The sequence below is a fragment of the Tachypleus tridentatus genome, chromosome 8, assembly GCF_004210375.1.
Source record: "Tachypleus tridentatus isolate NWPU-2018 chromosome 8, ASM421037v1, whole genome shotgun sequence".
NCBI lineage: Eukaryota > Metazoa > Arthropoda > Merostomata > Xiphosura > Limulidae > Tachypleus > Tachypleus tridentatus.
This window is the reverse complement of record NC_134832.1, coordinates 22039826-22063926: the sequence shown is the minus strand read 5'-3', so window position 1 is coordinate 22063926 and position 24101 is coordinate 22039826. Positions and strand designations below refer to the sequence as shown.

The following is a 24101-nucleotide window of genomic DNA, read 5'->3' as shown; positions in this document are numbered from 1 at the left end:
AGAGCGATGACTGTCAAATTTTTAAAGAATGAATAAAACACTTGTATAAAAGTGATTAGTTGCCTTCCTTAGTCGCAGTTCATGTATTTCTTTGATGGAGCGATATTTCATTTTCACTGCATGAATGTAGTCGGTTACTTTATTTAGTGTTTACATGATTAACTAACTGCATTTTTAGTATCACAATATAGAAAATATATTCTACTAATTAAAAATTATCACTCTTATATTAAGGAAAGAAACATAAACCTTAGAAACTACAACTTAAAATTAGGTTAAAATATATTATGTTATTTAGATACAAATACAAGTTCATTAAAACAAGTTGTGTCTATTAAAGCCTCCATGACGTTCAAATCTGATAACAAATCTCAAAGAATGTGCAACGTTAGTTTTCGAATGGAGATTTAAATTTAGTGTTAAGCAATACAAAGCTCAAAGTTAACATTTATTTTGGAAGCCTCCATTCTCGTATCACAAAATGTGTTTTTTTTTAACACATGTCTGTTTATTGAAAAAGTAGTACCACGTCCATTTATGTATAACAATTTTTTGAGTTACAGGTATTATCTTTATCTAAACTAGAACAAAACTAATACACTTGGTGGGATTATCATATAACAAACTTTATTTATTGTTTAATTACATTTGAGTGTCTTTGAATGTGTATTCTGTTTCTACATATTTCAGAATCACTCACTGTGTATCTCTAATGGGCAACTTTTGTTAGAAGTTGGGAATGATTGAAAACCTAGTTCAGTGAGCACGCGGTAAGAAGTTTGTACGTACAATAAGTTGTCTGTGGGTGGATACGTTTGACTCGACTGAACCGACGAACAACAGAAATAGCCGTTACAGCCATTTGGCAGTTTCAATGGACCATTACCTGCGTATATTTCGGTCTTCGAAGTTATACGTCTGAGAGTAAAAAATCAAAGCACGTAAGAAGAACAAAAAAGACACTGAAGTCCTATATAAAACTCAAACTACTTTGCTATGGTGAACGGCTTACGTTATTTCAATCATTGGATACCATACTTTCTACAAAGGTTACTTCTCTAAATGAGTGAGGGGCTGTCTCGACGTCTTAGTGTTTTAACTGCCCATTGTTAAATAGAGCAGAAATAAACCCTGAAACTTATTTTAGCCAAGTACAGTTAAGAAGAATCGAAACTAGGAAATACATAGTGTGTGTCTGCGCGCACAAATTAATCTAACATCTCAAAGATATTTTTCTCACTTTATTTTTATTGTATGAACAACTTATTTTACAAAAAAATACATATATATGAACAAACTAAAATACATACAAAATGTTTGAATGTTTCTTCCACAGGATCAAGACCTTCTTCATATATATTAGTATCAATATTATGATAATTATGCTAAACGTCACGTCAACGAAACTAATGTAAACAATCTTTACTCTCAAATAAAATCTATTTTCTGTTTTGAGAGACGAGAAAGATAATTGTTAGGAGACCCTCCAGAGCCTCAAACTCTATAAAGATTGACATTTCCAACTCATGAAATGAAGGATATACCTGTAAAAATCAACCTGATCCTGTCATGTTGCTGTAATACAGGTTAAAGTGATGGTTTATTCACATCAACCAGAAAAGGCGTTGTTGTGGAAAAATAAACCTATTTAACGATCTATACTGATATCAACTCTTACCTTATATTTCTTTGTTGCCTCTTTGTCTCTCTATCTGTAAAAAGTGTAAATATATTAAAAAAGGAGGAAATTATAGGTTTTTTTTGTTCTAAAACTGTATTAAGTATTTAAGAAATTAAATAGAGGGTAGCGATTATAAATTTTTTCATCTCTTTTATCAGATACTTTAATACATTTTACTCTGTCAAATCAGCAACTAATTGCTTATATATTTTTAATACCTACTTCGTGAAACCCACAAAAGTCTATCTTAAAACAATACGTTTGTCCAAATTAAGTGACAACAAAAAAAAAAAAAAATACTTATTTGGATTTCTTATTGTCAAGGCTTTCAATAAATTATTAATTGGAAAACAAACAATGAACCCTTTTATCTGACATAGAGAGTTTACTTGTATATTATATAGCAGATTATTACTTTTACAAATTTTTTTATCTAAAAGAAAATATAACCAATCGCCATAAAGCCAGCATATTACATCAAATATTTATAATAGTTATTTAAATCTACTAAAAATTAAAAAAAATCTAAATTCGGACTTGTTTGTATCAAATATAACACTTTTACTTTAATGTCGTTTTATCATTCTAGTACAGCGGTATGTCAGCGGATTTAAAACGCTAAAATCAGGGGCTCGATTCCCCTCGGTGCGCTCAGCAGATAGTCCGATGTGGCTTTGCTATAAGAAAACACCTACCCACCCACCCCTCTATTATTTTAGATAACAGAACGTCCCTTAGGTCAGTCAGCGGTAAGTTTACGCTAAAAGTAGGGGTTTTATTCCTCGCAAGTGCTTTACTCTAAGAAAACAACAAGATAACTAACTTATGAAGTTGCGATAACTTAGATCACATATTTTATGTTAATAATCTTTATAGAACTCTGTATTAAGCTGCTTTGAAATTTAAGTTTTAGGACTTTTATTTGTTAATCAGTGGGAAAGTTTATGTATCTAAGAGATTCTTTAGCGGAAAAGTGGCCGTGATAGAATGGCTGACGTTTTGGACTGACGAACATAAATTCCAAAGTTTGGGCCACTATGCTGATAAACAGACTCTGCCCTTTCAGCTATCGATGCATTATAAGAATGACAGTCAATACTGTTATGCGGTTCAAAGCCCTTTTATGGATGGGTGTTAATCACTGGCTAGCTTTCTTCTGGTCAGTAGTTCAAAATTAATTACAGTTATACCTAAACTTTATGTATCTATGAGCTGACCATTTAACTATATATACATTGTATCATAAGATAAACTTTGGATTTAAAATATCTTTAGTGGCGAAATTAAACTAATACCAATTTAATCAGTCTGTGTAACTAAAATCTACATGATATTTACTTGCAGATTTAAAAAGCTAATTATAAAATCGTTCCCCCCTTAGTGGCACAACAGTATGTCTTCGGACTTTCAACGCTAGAAACAGGATTTCGATATTTGTGGTGAACAGAGCAAGATTGCCCATTGTGTAGCTTTGTGCTTAATTACACAAAACCAAACAACAAAATACAAGAGTTTAACTTACTTAAATCTACTAAAAATTAAAAAAAATATAAATTCGGATTTGTTTGTACAAACAATTTCTTGCTTTTTTATGGCTTTCAGAGATTCTTTAATATTACTCTTTTTATGAAGAAAATAAAAAGTAGTTTATTCTGATTTTTTTAATCCAAATGTATCTATAATTTTCTATAAAATTGCTTTGTCATTTGTCGCGAAAAAATTAACAATATTTAGTCTTCCATTTATTTTCCCTAACTATAGTTACAGTATGTATCAGAAGGATCACCCGTTTTGACAATGGTAAGTTTATTTGTTTGTGTTTAAGCACATAGGTACACAATGGGTATCGAATATCGGTTTCTAGTGTTGTAAGTCCGAAGGCATACTGCTGTGCCACTGTGGGCCGGTAAGTTTAAGGAGTTAGAACGCTAAAATATAGTTTGAGTCCTCTCGGTAGTGAGGGAGGGCGAACGTCTCATTTTATAGCTTTGCGCTAAGACAAACATGTATGAAAGGGGGATAAATTTTCCACATATTTTTACGATTGCATAACATAACGATAAGATAATAATGTGGGGAAAATCAGGTTAACATAGTGTGTAAAATAGAGAATGTAGAATCTAATGTAAATAATACATATTTTCGTATAAATACATATATAAATTACAATTTTTCTTAATTTATGTTTTTATTGGACAGTATGGGACTTAGCAAGAATGTTTATATAAAAGTGGCTTTTGGAATATATATTTCCTAATAAAGAGTTTTTAGACTTTTCGAAGGTTAAACAACTTGCAATTACAATGCAACAAACATTTTTCTTAATTTATTTCTAGTTATCAACTGTCTAAATATTATTGATCCAATATTTTAAATTTGCTATTTTGTAATATCATTTAATGTTAAAAGTTTCACAGCGTCGCGTCTTTCATTTTTTTTTATGAAGAACAAAATTATTTGTCTTTCGTATTCGTGTCAGCAGACCAAAGCTCTGTGAAAGTAAACTGTGACTAAAAAATGTTGATTGAAGAGATAGTTGATATTATCACTTGTAACCAACTTCTCTCAATATGTATTCACAGCCTAACGTGCCTTTGTGAATATGAATCGGCAAAATAGATTATGTGATATACGTGCTGAACGCCACACGGAACAATATATTCGTAATAAGTTTTCTTTTATCTTTTGTGTTCTTTGATCCACAAACTCAGAAAACGTGTTCTTACTCGCAAATCAACCTACTTTTTTATTCAAAGAATGAGTCAATCTAAGCTGCAGCGCCGAAGGTATTCGTTTCCCTATTCTGCTTCAAATTTGTATACCATTCTGAATACAGGTTCGCGCTTCTACCACCGCCAATAGCAAACAAAAAAAAACAACTGACGTTTTTTTTCAGAAAGCGGGCTATTACGTATTTTGCACACGTTGGTCGACCAAAACTATGACAACCACTCGGGAATTGCTGAGACCAAGATGACAGTTGAAAATTGATTTTCTACGGCCGTCCACTCTGAGTTATGTATAACTAAGACGAACCGCAGTTACAGACTAAGAGAGAGAATTCTGAGGAACTCACCATACTCAAGTACTACGAACCTAATACGTGAATGTTTCTAAAAAAAAAAAACACGCATCCACAACATATATTTGCATACAGACTGCCCCTTCCATTGTATATACAAATAGAAGGGAGAATATCTTAAAGTAGAATAGTTTTACTTGGTTATCATGGAATTTCATTTGACGTTAAAACCTCCTGTTTAAGTTACTGACAACGAGGCGTTTTTTGAATTACAGCATTTTGTTATTCATTATACGGAATCATAAAAAGGATAATCTTCTTACGGCAAGGTTTCATCGTATTCAAGTGCCTTTATGTATTATAGTTAGAATTGTTATTCAGCTTAATGAAAGACAACGTCAGATCTCTTGAAGTTTCGAAACTTTAAACCTACTTCACCATATGTAATTATTCAAAACTTTTAAAAAATGTGACATTAAAAACAAAAGGAGGTCTAGTAAAATTATTAGGTAATTTTATGTTGTGTTTTTGTCAGTATATAAAGCTATTACATATTTCTAAAAAAATTGTTAAATAATTCAACCATTTCACGTGTCGTTTTTTGCTAGTAAAATAATAATAATAATCAATCAATCATTAGATACGGATTAAATTCAAGATATTGTGTATTTACTCGAATTTCTCCCACTTTTTGTTTACTTAATAAACTTTTCAATGAGGGTTCATGGAAAATACAAAATATGAATTAATTTTTCAAAAGCATATATCATACAGACAGAAAAAAAATTAAGCATTTAATAAAACCAAAGTTTTAAGCCATCAGAGAAATTCTAAAATACTCTAAAGCAAATTTGCAATTAATATAGAGTGGAAAACGTATGGAAAATGGAAAACGTCCAATATCGTAACGTTTCTGAAAAAACACGCATGCATAACATATATTTGCATAGATAGTTCATTTTAAATATGAATAGGAGGGAGATGAACAAACAGACAATATTCTTATATTAAGAACTACTGATATTCAAAGGTAAAATGAATTTGATTTTGGATATAACACATGGTTGTTGGATAAATAGAGAACTGGTGTTATGATATTTATGTAAGACAACATAATTGACTGACTATACGGTTACTTTTTAATGCACCTTAGATTAAATATGTTTCGATTTATTATAAAAGGGGTAAATGCAGGAAAGTTAAGTGCCTATTCCAAACTAATAATGTTGTTTGGGATAACACACATGTAGTGTCCAATCAAAACCATACAAGTAGTGTTCTGTGAAAAAACATAGTTTTTAGCCAATTAAAATAATTTTCAGTTTCAATTAGAAAAATGTAATCGTTTTATGGACTGCTATATCTTGGCTAATCAAAATAGCCATTTAAAAGATATACAAGGTAATCAGTAATGACTGTGTGTTAACAGTAAAATTAGATCAACTCATTCTATGTTTGTTGTTAAAAGTGAGAAAATAGCACATCATTTTCTGTTTAAAGTCAACAATTGCATAAGACTTTACTCTTGTTAATTTCTTGAAAACTGTAATGTCATAAAAATGCTGGTTTAATGTTAACAGTGAGATAGATTACAGCATGACAGATTTAATGCCAACAACAATATTATGCCATTATGGGTTAAAAGTCAAACTAGTATATGGTTTAGAGGGTGAATTTTGATTTGTAAGAACTATTTTCATATACTAATACAATGACAGCTACATCATTCCTGTATAATAGCAGTCAAAAATTAACATATAACGATGTAGATAATTATTCAATCACAACTGAGCTCAAACTCATCCTTTGTTTTTCGATAAATACTACACTATTTACCTGTGCTATTGTGTAGGGACGGTGCAGATCCCATCTCTGTTATCTTGTTTGCATTACTTTTTATTTTATTCTTAAAAAGTTTTTCTTTATGTATAAATACCGCATTAAATAGTAAAATTTGAAATGTTCACCAATGTCGGTTCAATACCATTTTATTTCAAGTCTTTCTATACAATAAATCAAGAAATGTTATAGGTGTCACTAGTTATAGAACATTGTAAATTAGTTATTCTGTGAATATTTCTGAATAAAATAATCAAAGTCGAACTTAGAAATAGCATTATTCAATAAGGTACTCAACATATAAGGATAGTGTTTTAAATTTTTGCACATAGAGTAAACCTTTTTATGCACTGAAAATTTAATTGCTTCAAGGTAAATTGGGGTCAAAAGTCATAGGTTTTACGCAGCTTATGGTAATCGTTGATCAATAGATTTACTGTGTTCATAGTTCAGTACCTGGTCCTTCCATTATCTGTTATCTAAAACAGCTATTAATTTCACCATTCCTTAACATATATGTATCATCTTTCAGATGTGTTCGCTAATAAAAAAAACAATTCTGTGCAATTTCTTTATATAGTTAAACATGTCCGTGTTGACTGAATGCCTCAAAGCTATAAACATGTGATTTTTTGAAACAAAAAACTGCAAAATGTTAATAAGTCTCCAGCTAACATGTACTTGTTTCTTATACTTACTTCTAGGAAGATAAACCGCTTCAAACAGATAATAAAGAAACCTGTAATGTCTTGGGTTAATGTAAAATTGTATATAAGCCTGTATAACGCCACTCAAAGTTTTTTACTAATTATAAAAATGGAATATCTATAGAAGTCTCTCCTTCTTGCTTTTTTCTTTTGGTATCATTTATCTAACTAACTTTAAGACGGCCAGTTCATTCATGAACATAAATTTAAATAAAGATTAGTGTTTGTTTACCCTCTTGTTTTCCTTTGCTGTCCGTGTCCAATTCGTTCCATCACAAACGTCTTTTGCATAAAAGTTTATTTAATTACTGGTTTTCTATTTCTGACCATTTTAAATTTATTTTTTGTCAAACGACTGCCAGCTGACATTCTGTATGTCCTTTAGATATAACGATAAACACACATTATTTGAAATGTTCATTCATCCATTCTTTTATAAGTAAGCAAATAATCACATTCATATTTAAACAACTTCTGAAACTTGTGATTTTGTAGCAAAAGTCATCGTTCTGTTTTCGTCACAAAACTTTATAGCGATCAATCTCTTTAGTTCTCTACAACATCTAAATTTCATGGTTTAAAGTTTCATGACTTCACACTCAAATGAGGCAAGAAAAAAATAGTTGCAATACGTCTTATGTAATTACGTAAATAAGGTCAATCGATATTACTTTATTTGGATCGTGTTAAACATACATGTCCAAAATTGTTAATACGTTATACATTTTTATTATATATATATTACCATAGAAATGAAGTCGATGCTCTAAGATTTAGGTCGTATATAAAAGGCTTTATTTCTTCCTTTTTGTATCATAAAACTTCTAGTTTGAAATTTCAGCAAGATAAGCTCGTATATCAATGTCTCTCACAGAACATGGTGCTTATATTCTAAAAAAAGTAAGAGAAGTGATCCAAACTTCACAATCTTGATGTCCCTCTTCAATCCATTCTTCAGCTCTTTTTGTACTCATTTTTGCTTGATCAGAGATGGTATTGAGCACTGTTGCTTTGCTAGAAAAGAGAAAAACAAAGACAAATATATTTGTTGTAGATTACCAGTTAACTTGTTATTGTTGGTTGTAAAATATAACATAAAATTAGAGAAAATATAATTTCATTAAAAACGAAAATAAAACATTGAGACTTCCTCTAGTTTTTCTTTAGTTTGTCAACACGTGTATGCTTTACAACATTTATATAGTACGCCTTCACGTGACAAAAAAAATGAAATTTCCCGAATATATGCCAAAACCTTATTTTTATATCTTAGATTAGTCGTTTTGTCATCTGAAATTTAACTGTGAAATTGTATATGTTTGTATTTTAAACGTATTGAAATCAAAATTATAAAGAAATAGTTTAACTTCACAATGTACCATGATTAATACTTATTGTTTTAAAATTAGTTCTAGCTTGTGATCTCTTTTTTACAGTAATTAAAAGATAATAGAATCTCATAACTACTTAAGAGTGGATCCATAATGTAACAGGGGTGAAAAAACAAACTAGGGTTTATGTTTTAGGCTTATGCTTACACATTCGCTTATCATGTAGAATATATGTATTTGTTGTTGATTTTAACATTTAATGTGAGAACATTATAAACTTGTTCAAGAACGAATGTTTCTAATTATAATTCTTGATAAAGTCAATTATAGGTAAAGTAAATATGAATAATAATTATAAAATTTAATTAGTTAGTTTATAATAGAGAAAAAAAAATCCGCTAATTTTAGTCTCTATCGGTGTTGTTTGTCGTGCAGTAAAATGTATCAACTTTTTGGTCGAATGTATGAATGCGATTGTTGACATAGTTTTATTGAGTAATATCTTAATAAAACGATTTTTTCACAAAAAATATAACTTGCAACTAGAAGATTTCGTAGATATTTTATTTTTTTTCAATTACGTTTTACAGGGAAATTTGGCGATCAATTATTATTGGCCAGATTGTTTCCGCCTTAGTGTCTGGAACCGGAGTTAGCTGTATGTTCCTGCAATCAGTCCACAAAATACAAGCCCCTACAGGTAGGTGGCGCTTCTCATGGTTTCCAAAAGATAGAATACTGAGAAGGATTATTTTAATCGGACATACATTAGTAACATCAAATTAAGATTACTTTATTTCTAGTGTTAAGTTGTTTTACTAGAAACTTACAGTTAATAGACCAAGTCATGTAAGTCAAAACACTCAGCTTTCATTTCTTCAAAAAGCAACATTTGTTTAAAAAAAACTAAAATGCAAATTTCATTTTTGAAAACTATTTTACATGCAGTACTAAAACCAAAACATCACAAATACTAACACAAATTACAAAAAGTTTAATTTCCGTTAATTACAATGCTAACATAATCAGAAACGATGTATTATCAGGAAAATGTCTATAAATACAAGTTACGTGACATTTGAGTGGCGTAAGTGTACGGAAAAACTAGAATGTCGATTAAAAGAAAGCTTCAATTGTAAAAACAACAACGTTTCTATTATTTTTTTCAGAACTTACTTTTGATATACTATGATTTTCGTATTAGCAAAATCTTTTTTATATGACTAAGTCTGAGGACGCTCAAATACCACAAAGGAAAAAAAGAATGCTTTTTCAACCGCACCTTTAATTCACAACCAACTTAAAAATAAGCGCAATACAGACAAATGCATCTAAGTGTAGTTTTCTTTGGATATTAACCCGAAAAAGCTTACTAATGAATCTTATAACGAATTTAACTGGTTGTAGTATTTTATATTTGTTAACAGTCTTGTCCTATATTTTCTTAATATCTTATGGAACAAACAGAATTTTACACTTTACATCGAGTGTTAGAGCATTCATTTCGACAGTAATTATTGTTTTCTCTCTGCAGATATACATAGTTCTCAGCACGATAATATTACATCGAAAAATTATGCAGGTTATCTAAATCTAGTTCGTGTATATGTGTGTAACTACACGAGATTGAACGGTATGTTAATAAACTTTAAATGTAAATAAATACATAAAAATAGGACAAGAGGAGTTATTATTAAGAGCCGGGTACGACCTACTGGTTATGGTGTTGAATTATTAATGCGAAGACTGATGGTGAGTCCTCAGTATTCTAGTAGAATAGCCCAGTCGTTAGTGGTAGTTGATGGTGACTAGGTAAGTTGTTCTTACGTAACTTTGCGTAAATATTCGAAACAAATAAAAGTTGTCGTTATATGTAACACTTAATAAAATACATTAAAGGTACATTTGAATGTTTTATCAATTCGTATATCAATGTATCAGTTACACATTATTGGTTAAAAGGTAAACTTAGACTTTAATTCAGTTTCTCACAACATTATATACATTCTTCTTAACACAATGTTTTAAAAAGTTCACAATGTTTTGTATGTTTGTAGAGTAACATTTTACTAGATCTGCAAGAAGTTATCAATGCAACATATAAATCTTTCTCTACAAACGAAAAATCACTGTTATAGATAGAATGTACTACTCGTTTCTTAGCTATATCTGTTTCTATACTGGCACTTAAATGCTTTCTCTAGTGATTGATGAGTGATCTACTCATATTTTATAGTTGCATACAAATATAACTTCAGTTTAAACATAAATAATATGTGTAAGAATATATCAACTTATAGTTTATTTCATAATACCAGCTAAAAATGGATTTAATTATTCTCCAGCAATAAATTAGACCTTCTGTTAGTTCTTATTTTTATCAAAATGTGCTATTTAGAATATTAATAATAAAACTTTATGATTCATGTATATATATTTATACACATTTTGTTAGGGAAATGTTCATAAACCGCTTCTCATAAAATAAAAGTTAGATGTTTAATTACACAAGCAATTCCAATGTTTTTAAAGGAATCTATTAGTGGAATTAGTTACATGATGTTTATAACTAAATATAATTTTATTGTTTTGTGCTTGACTAGATGTTATTTCTTGATATTCGTTGTGATTTCCTCTTGTGGGGTCTTGTACATAACCATTCAAAATGATTCAGTAGGTGCATACTTCAGACGCTTTTTCAGCGAAACTAACATTATTTAATGCATATTGGTATTCAGTAAGTACCTTTCAATCTTAAAATTACACATACGCGTATATATGGGATATTGTTACTAATTTTAAAATAATGCATCTTTGTAAGCATTAAATTTATGTATGTGTATCTACAGTATAGTAAAGGAATAATTAAAAGTTCCTGAGACTGAGGAAAGAATCAGGAAGAAATGAAAATAAAATTACACTCATTGTTTGAAAACAATGTCGAGAAAAGCTACTCTGAAGCTAATAGCCCAAAGGAAAATTCATATGTGGTTTGAAAAGACGTAATCTTAACGTAAAAGCAGCCTGTGATTGTTTTATTATGTTACGAAAGTAGGATTGAAAAAAAACGACACAATTAAGACGAAAGTTCTTTAGTGGTAATAAACGTTGAAATGTTAATAGTGTGATGGTTGCATGTGTTGAAAGATAGTCTAGACATTTAAAGAAATACAAGAACTATTGAAAGTATGAATTGAAGAATGAAAGGAGAGGTTTAAAATACAAGACTCGATGTTATAGAGTGGTAACTTTGTATTTAATACTGTATGGTGTACAGTCTCATGAGGATAACGTTATTTGTTGTCTTGATAAACAAAAATGACTTTATGAAGTATTGAATAAAGTGTAAACTTAAGTTCAATTAATGATTTCTTAATTTAAAAAAGAAACTTCTTTTGCTTCTTTGTTGCTAAGTTTCACTGAATAGACCACAGGTTTCTATGGTGTAGGAGAAAAACAAGTCTTAAAAGAGTGTGTGTATTCTTATAGCAAAGCCACATCGGGCTATTTGCTGAGTAGTTTTAAAAGAGCCAAACCCTAATAACATTTATTGCCTGGATTATCACTGATAGCTTTATATGCTAATTATAAATTGAAATTAATTATTCACCAGAGTCAGTATTAGAAAGCAGCTCATACTGAAGTTTAAGAACAGTTCTTGTTTCAGCGACTGAGTATATTTCTAAATAAACCAAGGTTAGTTTCGTTTGACTGGATATAGAATGCGTGTTAAGCTCCAGAATGAAAGTAATTTTTATTGAATTTTAAACTTGTAGACCTTATCAGACATACTGTAAACTGTAAGTATGATTAATCTCTCCACATAGGCTGGAACTTAGCATGCCACGTGGTACGTATAGGAATGACTTCAGTAAAGTAAGCCTTGTTTAGGAAATGTTTAATTACTTGACTTTCAGTCTGAAGTATTGTATTATTTATGTCAGTATTTTGATGTTGATCTTTATTAAAAATACATTACACGACAATTTACATAAAGCGATTTCCATCCATTGACGCTGAAATATGTCCGTTTAGAGCAGACTAGTAGTAGCAATTAAATTAATAGCAACTTTGTCAGGGGCGTTAAACTAATTATGAAGTAGGTTTGTAAATTACGTCCTAAACCTATACATCAGATATTTTCAACTACAAAGTAAGAAGTGAGTACTTGGCATACAACATATTCTATCACTGTTGTGTTGTTAGATTTGTGTTTGAATAAATTACGCGAATTTACGAGCTATACATTTATGTATACAGAATAAAAGTAGAACATTTCTAAAAATATACCCTTATATCTTTCAATCGAGAGAAACAACAAAAACAGTGTATAACATCACTGCTACCATAAATAATTTCATACCTCATGGGACAGTTCCTGTAATAAAATTCATGGTACAGCATAATGAAATTTGTGTTTTTATAGGATATTTAAATATTAAAGATAAACATTTTGGATGCATAAAAGCCAACACAATTGAATGACTGTTTTTACGTTTCTTCAGTGAGCCATACATAGTTATATATAATGATGCTATTTCAACACATGATTTCAATATGCGTAATAGCAATGACAAACTAGACTTACGCTTAACCTCGTACAACGTAGAAAATAATCACCTAATGAACTAATGTACCTTCAATCTCACCTCCCACCAAAACAAAACAGAAAACTTTAATTATCTAAAAAAGAAACTGAAATGACAATACAACACATTTTAGACTAATGTTTTTGACAAATCGTGTAACCCACAGTTCTGCGAGTCTATCTGAAGTAAATGTTTAGTATGAAACAATTAGTATGCTTAAAACTAAACCAAACATAAATCAGTACCGAAACACTATCAATCTATACAAAACTACACATGGTAACTACACACACGATTACTATCTCTGGTCAAAAGCAGACGAAAATTATGCAGACAACATATGGAAACCAGAAACCAGAGTCAAAATCCAAATTAACACATTCAAAAATAAAATAAAAACATAGGAAAAATAACTAAAACAAGAACAAAGAGACCAATACAGCTTCCAACTAAATCAGAAAAGAGATCATGAATATTTTTGGTTACATTTAAAATGTTTCACGAACGGCGGAAACACATCACGCACATACCCAACACTCAAAATCAATAACACACTAGCACATACCAAGAAAGACAGAACGGTTTTTAAACAGTAAAACATGTTTAAAACACATTCAGATAAAGACTTCAACCAATAATTCTACAGTCAAGTTAATGAACACGAAACACAAAACGTATGTACGAACCATTAATCCCAACAGAAATAAATAGCTATACACATAACGAAGAAAACTATAACAATCAAACTTGTCTCCCCAAGCAAAAAAACAACAACAGATAACAATGATAGAACTGAGACGATCACAAAAATACAACAACAACCGAAAACAAAGCTATATGGAAAAACAACATTCAGGATATCGTTTTCAAAAAGGAACTGAACACCTATCAGCTCTCTTTAATCTATCACTAATCTCTGGATAGATCCCATTTCCTTGGAAGCAAATGAATGTATTAATGTTCCGTAAGGGAGGAAAGACAGCCAATGAATGTAACAGCTGTCGTCCTATCAACCTGACCAACTAGCTATACACGTAAAATTGTTGAAAGGGTAACAAGTAAAATGGATTTATATACGTCAGGCAAACTATAGATTATTTAGTTAGGTCAACTGAGTTTATCATAGATAGTTTTAACAAAAAAGAATCCATCGTTAGTGTCATTCGGTACTGTATGACACAAACTTATCAGGTTCCCGCGTGGAATTATTCGATGGCTGTCTAGCTTTCTGAAAAATATAAAATGTAAAAGTAACGTTGAAGGCACGTACTCGAAGTACTTCATTCCTGAAGCAGGTGTTCCTTAAGGAGAGGTGGTTAGCCCTATTTTATTTATCATGTCTGTAAAAAATATACCCCTAAGAGATCTGAAAATACTCTTTACAATCCCCGAAGATGTTGAATTTGGAAATGTCCCCTACCTCATCAATAACATCCACAAATGTTGCGCCTCAATTAAATAAAATAGTAGAACATTGCTAGGAATGCCGAATAAAAATTATCGTCGGAAAAACTAGTCGTATTCGCAAAATTAACAAAACTGAAAAACAGACACCAAAACTATATATGAATGACATATTCCCCCAAACTACAACATCAGTTAAATTCCTAGGGTTTATCTATGATTCGAAGTTAATGTTATATAAATAATATTAATAAAACCAAAGTTTGCCAACGCACAAACTATGCTAAGAGTCTAACAAGCAAAAGCGAAGAAACATCCGCTGGAAATATAATTAAAATATATAAAAACGTACATATGCTTAGCAATAGAACGGTGTAATGTCGCACTGGCACACAACAAGAATTAAAAGTAATATAGAATGCATTACTTAAAACAGCTTACAAATTACCGAGTTATACTTAAAGAAGTTTTTATACATATTTGCAAAAGTTGTTGAAAGACTTCTACATAGTTCACTGAATTATTTCATGAAATATTGGTATAAAAATGAGTTATTTGATGAATTAGACCGTACTGTTTATATGATGGAAACATCTCTCATCATTTGACTTATGCATTAGAAATAGACATAAATTAAGGCCACCTACCGCTAGAATTATACCATATAATAACATTTTTAACTACGAGAGAACATTAAAAAGTGTTTTGTATGTGCAACGTTCTCATAGCGTTCTAAAACTAAAAATAAAAAAAGCCTGAATTCATCTGAAATTGTTTGAGATGAATAAAACTTTTGCACAAAGCCAATAAGAGAAAGTTTGTTCTACATATTCTATATTACTTTGATTACGTCCGTAGATATATCTTTGAAAGGGGTCGAGGAAAACACACCCGTTGATCCTCATGTTGCAGTTAGAATAATATTTTTTCTGGAATAAATAGTTGAGATTGGATAGGGAAGTAAGAGATTTAAAATCCATCTGAACCTCCTATATCTGTAAACCAACAAGACTTAAAACCTTGTCCAAAACAACAAGCAAGCTGACAACTCGTTATAATAATAATATTGAGAGCTGGTGGACAAATGTTACTTGAGTAGCTTTTCATTAATGAAACTAGGTTGAAAATAGTCCTAAAGGTCATTTACGAAAACCTTTGACGACCTTCATCACGTTTTGAAGAAAGATGAATTACATTTTCTGAAATTTTGTAATTTATTTAAAAAAACTTTTGCGAGCCTCATTATGTTCTAAAGAAAGATAAATTACATTTTCTGAAATTTGCATTGTCTTATCAATTTGTTTCAACTGATTCAGTTATTACGAAATAAGGTGAAATATTACAGAGTTTGATAGTTTGTTTCCATTTAAGTTATTTGTTCATTTACATGAGTTCTGGTAATTTACGAACAAAATCGAGTCCATATACAAGTTTTGAAATAATTAAACAATACAAAACAATGGCACCAATATGAGCACATAAACCAATAAACATCAAAAGGCAAATATAATAATAGCTTAAAATTAGACCGATCAAACAGTGTGATTAGAATAAGCTTTAAGTGTATACTAAATATTCTAAACTTGTGACATGAAAACTGAGGAAGAATAAATACAAAATCATAACCGTAGGTAGATTCTCTGCACATTGTATCTTTCAAAATAGGAAGAGCCAAAATGCATTACAATCACACACAAAATATATTTTTCATTGTTTTACTTTATATCTGTTCAGATCTGATTTTGTAGTGTTTAGGCCAGTATGTAAGTTTTAAAGTAGAGACTAAGCTACTTGGAGCATAGGAAATCGATACATAAAACTTTACTAATGCTTAATTTCACACGATTTGTTGTGCACGAAATCATGCAAAACCATTAATAGCTTGGTGGAACAAGTTCTAAAAAATAATTAGTTTGGTCAAGAAAAATGTCGTTTGGGTTCTAAAAAATAGTCAAAAATTGACCACGAGATATCATAGCCTTGGAAATTTTAAATTTTCAATCTGAAATTTTGGATTGAAATGTGCTCTTACATATCTTTCCGAGAAACAATTAATTTTCGATGGCAGTTACACTACCTATCTAATGTCAAGCAACGTCAAAATGTAATTATGATATATACTGTTCCACCGCAACATTATTTTTATCATTTGCATATTCTAAATAATTTTGATATAACCTTCTTAGTCCTCTGTACTCAAGTTTCAAATTCAGTATTTTACGTTGATTTATTTAGATGGTTATTTGTACACAACTTATGTTAGGTATAGGTTTTGTATAGAAAAAAACATATGAAAGTATCAAATACGATATTTGAATTTTTGTTTAACAAAACGACCAAAATTACATACTTTACGGTAAAAATTAAGATTATAAAAATGTGCTTAGTTTACATATTTTATCAGTTTACTTCAATGTAATAAGGGGTAATGTTTTGTTTTTCGTAAAAAAGTATTAGCGTTCAACAGTCACCTTTTATTTTAAAAACAACTTCTCTGGACCAATCTTGTTAATCAGAGTATGTGAGACAAGAAATCTAAGAACACGCGACAAGAGCCAACAAGGAAATACGCATGACTTGATTCCGTGCGAAGAACTTACACTGTGAAACAGGCTAACCTCATTACAAACATTCAGTCCCTGGAGTGCCCTTTACTTGATCTGAATAGCTGCTCTTACGCTTTGCCACTAGCACTTGCTGAGCTCCCGACGCTATAGTGAGTCTATATACTTGATGTCTTGAAGAACTAGCCCTTCTTCTAATAACCATTTCTTGGCATTACAATGACGGACGTTTGCTTTTAGAAAAGGCTTTTTAGAAGCTCTTGAACAATCACATTTAACAAACAGCAGTGTTTTATCAGTAACATAACTTTTCTATTTAAATTTGTGTGATGATAAGCTACACCTAATAACGGAATAGCAATTTTCTGTTTACATCAAGTATCTATTGTTCAGGTTTAGTAGACTGAATGAGGAATGTTGATTCTTTTTTCGCTTTGTGCTATTTTCCCATTAACTTTTTTAAAGATATTTGAAATAGAACTTAGTCATTTTTCGATATTTATTATTTTACGTTATTTGCAAGTGGCTAATTTTTGTTTTTTTAGAGTTTCATAAAATTCAAAGAAAGTGTCAGGTCTTTTATACAGGAATCTAGTACTACGATGGTTACAAATCCAAAATAAGTTTCTTTATTCAAGGAATGTTTTCTTTTGATTTATATCATGTATATTTAAATAATGTTTCAACCACAAGATGCAAAAACAAATATTTTGTTAAAATATTTGTTGAAAAATTCATCTGCATTTAAACTTTTATTTTTAATATCTTTTCTGATTCGTCTATGACAATTATTGAATCATGAAGTTTCAAAACAAACAATTATTAGGAGTGTTTGAAGGAAATAATAAGATTTTATTTTTTAATTACCAATAAAGAGGCTTATGTAAGAAAACATAATCGGTGCAATAAAAATCATGATAAGAGAAACATCGTTTTTACAAACAGTGGCTTTGATTTTTACTCTGTGAATTTGAACTACAAATTTGGGTTCATGATCACTAGAAAAACTTAAAACTATTACTTTTCTTCACTGTGAAAGTTTTTTTATAAGTAAGGGATGTGAAATAATGAAATATTTGCATGTTTCTCCTTGTAGCTGAAATTACATAATAAACTAGTAATTCTAACGTATTTTATGTCAGTTCAAATTGTTGTCTATTAATCACAACAACCTAATTTAATAATTTAAAACACACGCCTAAGTGTTATATTTTACCACAATTCTAATTGGGTCATTTTTCAGTCGTCTTGCTACCATGTTTATGATTTTAACGAATCGTACAGTAAGACCAAAAGATTACAACACTAAAAATCGAGTTTCGATACTCGTGACGCTTTTTGCTGAGAAACACTCTAGACAACAACTAAAATATTGAATAAATTAATAGAAACCCAAACTTGTATTTCAATAACTAAATATATTTTCACCACAAAACGTATATACAGTGAAACTTAGCAATCTGGTTTGAGTAACAACAGCGTTCTGTCTTCAGCAAATCCGTTTAAGAGATTTTAAGTAAAATGTTTCCAATGTTAAATATTAGATTTAAAATAATATTTTAGTAACTGAAAAAAATTATAATGTTTGATTTGATGCCTATGAATCTATTAAGCATTAAATGAATAGAATACAAATAAAAATATTCTTTGAAACAATATACAGGAAAATAATTCAGGAATAAAAAGGAATTTAAACAAATTGTTTTGCATGAGGAGTTGTACCAAGTAAAGTCAAAATAGATCATTGAAGATTGTTCTGCATGAGGAGTTGTGCCAAGTAAAGTCAAAACATATCACTGAAGATTGTTCTGCATGATGAGTTGTGCCAAGTAAAGTCAAAACAGACCATTGAAAATTGTTCTGCATGAGAAGTTGTGCCAAGTAAAGTCAAAATAGATCATTGAAGATTGTTCTGCATGAGGAGTTGTGCCAAGTAAAGTCAAAACATATCACTGAAGATTGTTCTGCATGATGAGTTGTGCCAAGTAAAGTCAAAACAGACCATTGAAAATTGTTCTGCATGAGGAGTTGTGCCAAGTAAAGTCAAAATAGACCATAGAAGAGGTTGTATACAAAACTCAGTTTTAGAAGCAAGGTCAGGAGTTTGTATTAGCAGATCATTCATTGTACTTTTGAAGGGTAGTTCAAAAATATCAAAATATAAGTATTTACACAATGTAGTATACAATAATTGTGCTGCACCTGCTCCTAAATCATTGAAATAACAACACTTTATTGAACTGAAAAACAGTTTAACATGGTTCTTCTGCAAGGAGAGCGTCACAAGAATGTCTGGGTTCTGCAAATTTGTATGTTAAATGGTTCCCAAGTGAACGTCAGTCTTCACAGAAAATGCGTATCAGCGGCTATTTACTATAGCGTCATTTAAGTAACTTTATTTTACTGCATTGTACTATAATGTTATGTTGTTTGGTTATAGCATTTTTGTCGAAAGTCTTCAGTTAATGATTGTCTTAGTAGTATACCGGATGATTCAGAAGTATATTAATATGCACATAATTCAGAAATAAAGAGGTATAGATACATATATGAGAATACCTCGTAGTGGTATGGAAATATGTATTATTTGTCTACCCTACAACAATATTAATCAAATATAACACGTAATATTAACAGTAATATAAAATGGTGGCAAACAAATCAATCAGATGAATTCAAATACGGCAATCATTAATCAGATGAATAGAAATAGGACAATCGTCAATCAGATGAATTCAGATAGGACAATCGTCAATCAGATGAATTCAAATAGGACAAACATCAGTCAGATGAATTCAAATAGGACAAACATCAATCAGATGAATTCAAATAGGACAAACATCAATCAGATGAATTCAAATAGGACAATCATCAATCAGATGAATTCAAATAGAACAATCATCAATCAGATGAATTCAAATAGGACAATCATCAATCAGATGAATTCAAATAGAACAATCATCAATCAGATGAATTCAAATAGGACAGTTATAAATCAGATGAATTCAAATAGGACAAACATCAATCAGATGAATTCAAATAGAACAAACATCAATCAGATGAATTCAAATAGGACAATCATCAATCAGATGAATTCAAATAGGACAATCATCAATCAGATGAATTCAAATAGGACAATCATAATCAGATGAATTCATTAGTAGTATATGTTGCTGTTCCTAATTGTTCTCACGTCGTCTAGGTTTAATTAGTTTTATCAAAGATATATCATATGACAATGATAACAAATAAGGTTTATCACAAGATACTTCATTCAGCTTTTTGTTTAAGAGCAAGTCACATCCAATTGATTTGTGAATAATTTGTTTACATTTCTATTAATTAATATAATTATTATTATTCAAATGCTCTTATATTAAAATGATATATGAACTGAGAGAAATATTTCATAGCATTTTTTTAGCGGTAAGATAACTTCTCTATTTTTTTCTCAACACAACCGTTTCTAAATCTACTATTTAAAAAAATAAACGCTTTCTTTGTAAAGTAGTTTTATTTTTTAGACACGATTCTGAAACTTATTTCGCTACAAAAATATTCTGTTATAATGATTTATTCACAAGGTAAAATAAATCATCCTAATAGAACAGTTCTATACAGTAGTACACAACTTTATAAGGTAAAGTAAGTCATCCTAATAGAACAGTTCTATACAGTAGTACACAACTTTATAAGGTAAAGTAAGTCATCCTAATAGAACAGTTCTATACAGTAGTGGCCCGGCATGGCCTAGCGCGTAAGGCGTGCGACTCGTAATCCGAGGGTCGCGGGTTCGCGCCCGCGTCGCGCTAAACATGCTCGCCCTCCCAGCCGTGGGGGTGTATAATGTGACGGTCAATCCCACTATTCGTTGGTAAAAGAGTAGCCCAAGAGTTGGCGGTGGGTGGTGATGACTAGCTGCCTTTCCTCTAGTCTTACACTGCTAAATTAGGGACGACTAGCACAGATAGCCCTCGAGTAGCTTTGTGCGAAATTCCCAAAACAAACAAACAATCTATACAGTAGTACACAACTTTATAAGGTAAAGTAAGTCATCCTAATAGAACAGTTCTATACAGTAGTACACAACTTTATAAGGTAAAGTAAGTCATCCTAGTAGAACAGTTCTATACATTTTTCAAGGTGAAATTAACTATCCTAACAGAACAGTGCTATACATAATAAACTTTATTTTTTTATGAAAAGACAGATTATAATTACTCAAATCCCTTTTTATCCTCACGATTTAACTTTATTTCTTCGAATATCATTAAGTATAGATTTTCATATTTTCTGTACCAAAGGCTACAAATTTATATCTCCTGTGTAGCGAGAATTTCTGTATTATACTTCGGTTAATAATTTTACAGGAACTGCACCGATTCTAAAGAATGCTTTTATACTATCCGTATAAATAGTCAATCTTCATTGTAACATACTTTTCTTTCTCTTCTCTAAGCTCAGAGCTTCCTCACTTATGTACTTCTCTGCACGGTGTTCACCACTTGGCTAGCATGCCGTTCGGGTGAACAAGGTCTCATTCCCGTCCTGCGCAATCGCGGGTGGAAATATTTCCTTGTAGCAGCGGCCGATGTGGAGGCTAACTTTTTGCTGGTCAAGGCGTATCAATACACGTCACTGACAAGTGTCCAAGTAAGTCTAGTCTTGACTGTTGTACTTTTCATAGTTCTGTATAATAATTCCGTAAGATAAATTAAAAATGCCAAACCTTTCCTCTTACAAATATTTCCGTCAGATAATCAAGCAGTTCTCAGTTATTAATAAAACCTATAAATAGAGGTATAAATATTGTGAAAAAGTGAAATATTATGCCGATCGAACTTCAAGCCTATTCCCTCTTAGCCAAATTAACTAAACTTTACGGTTCTATCATTTATTATAGTGGACAACTGTCTATACAGTTGATAAAGAATATATGACCGGAAAGTAGCGGTATGGTTTGGGATTTCGGTCTAAGTTTCCATTTTTCCAGTCATATTGTCTTGTATCCCACTTTACTCATTTCATATTTTATTCAACAATAGAAGTTTAACAAACATTTCTAAATGTGAAAATAAACAGATTTGTGTTAACTACAGTGAATGAAAAGTGTTTCAGAAGACATATAACATTCTTTATTTGTAACGAATTGTTTTAGTGAAGATGAATATTTCTTCATTCTGAAAATGTTTAAATTATTGGACAAAAGCCTGTCAGACAAACACCCTTTACCGGTAATTTCTGACTAGTGCGGACTATTTGATTACTCTAAGGAAAATTCATATTTAGCACAGTCTGAGTAAAGTATACTCATCCATAGCACCACAAAATCGAAATATTTGCTAATAATAATATCATTGACAAAATGTTTGATCTGCAATGAAATGTTTATAACATCGCAAAATCTAAAAACATCTCAACTAAGATCATAATCCCATTTCAAGCTTTTGGGTCCTCAGCTGCTACATGATTACGAACTAACTACAGGTATGGTATTACAGGTACAGAAGTATCAACCAAGCTCTTTCGTAACAACCTAATGATCTAGCAAAGCTCTATATTACGGCTACAGACGAATAACAAAAAATGATGCCAAGCTTTACTAGGCTAAGTCTGGAGAATTAGAAAGAGTTGTGATTAATATTATGTACAGAAAAAGGTCTTGAAGTAGCCTTTGTTTATATGTCTTCAACAGGAGTGTAAATTATAGACTTAGAAGTCACTTCAAATAACAACTTAAAACCACTTAATATATTTGATTATTAGCATAGTTATTTTCTTCTCAATTTACTATTGTGACATTGATTGTTAGGCCTCTCAGAACATTACGTCTTGTTATTTTCTTCTAAGTAGCTTAATTAACTGTACGGTTTGATCAGAATTACCATGTCTGAGTTCAGCTTAAGTAAAGTTAATAGACATGGCCTTGGCTGTAGTTAAGGGCAAGGGTGATTATATCCAATGTTATAGTGGCCTGTAGAAATAATAAAGATATTAATTATCTGTAATAAAATGTAGTATTGAGTAAAGCAGGGTACGTAGTTGTTTCATAAGATGTAGTTATGGCTGTACTTAGGGATAAGAGTAATTATATTTACTGTTATAGCTGCCTGTAGAAAGATATTAATAACCTGTAATAAGATTGTAACGGATTAACTGTTATGCATTTATTTTAATGCCTACGTTTCTTCAGTATAATTTTTATGCGTGTAACATATATTGTTGAATGCTTATTGCGCAAGTCCCGCCTATTCTTTAAATCTGTAGAAGGTTCTCGAGAACAAGAATTAACAATATTTAGTTTACATGTTTTCAAACATTGTTGAACTTTCGAGAATCTCGCCTTAAACTATGTAAGGCAACACGCCAAGAGATCGATATATATTATTTGTCAGCTACATTCCGTATACGGTAAGCCCCAGAGGTTATAATTTTGATTAACGCTTATTAATCGGAAAAGTATAGGATTTGACTAGGAACCTTCATATATTCGGAACACTGTAAACCACTTAAATTAAGTTAATTAATTTTGTTCGTTATAAATTGTATTGTTTTTTGTTTGTGTATTAAAATATATTTGTGTCTAAAAAGAAAATTGTGTGTATCAATCTTTTTGGCAAATATCGTAAATTTGATACATATCGAAATTCAATTAGCTTCTAAATTAAAATGTCCGTTTACTTGAAATCGTAATACGTAACGTACGTAGCATAATGATTCAGGCATTCGTCCGAAATAAATTATAATGTGTAACAAGATGTTCTATTGAGTATAGCAAGACATGTAGTGGTTTCATAGGAATATGTAGGTATGGCCATACTTAGAGGTAAGAGTGATTATATCCAATGTTATATATAGTTGCCTGTAGAAAGAAGAAATATATTAGCGATCTGTTATAGGATGTAGTATTAAGTGTAGGAAACAATGTAATTGCTTCGCAGGAAGATGTGTGATTGGCCAAATG

At 30.7% G+C, this 24101-nt stretch overlaps 1 protein-coding gene across 4 annotated transcripts in view; it reads left to right on the top strand.

Annotated features, from left to right (window-relative positions):
• The window catches only part of LOC143258651 (solute carrier family 35 member F1-like), a 277728-nt gene that overhangs the window by 122966 nt on the left and 130661 nt on the right, over positions 1 to 24101 (top strand). For all 4 annotated transcript variants that reach the window (XM_076517926.1, XM_076517924.1, XM_076517925.1 and 1 more), the window contains exons 2-3: positions 9171 to 9280; positions 21597 to 21790. In XM_076517926.1, the coding sequence (XP_076374041.1) occupies positions 9171 to 9280; positions 21597 to 21790 (304 nt within the window). The remainder of the gene's footprint in view (positions 1 to 9170; positions 9281 to 21596; positions 21791 to 24101) is intronic.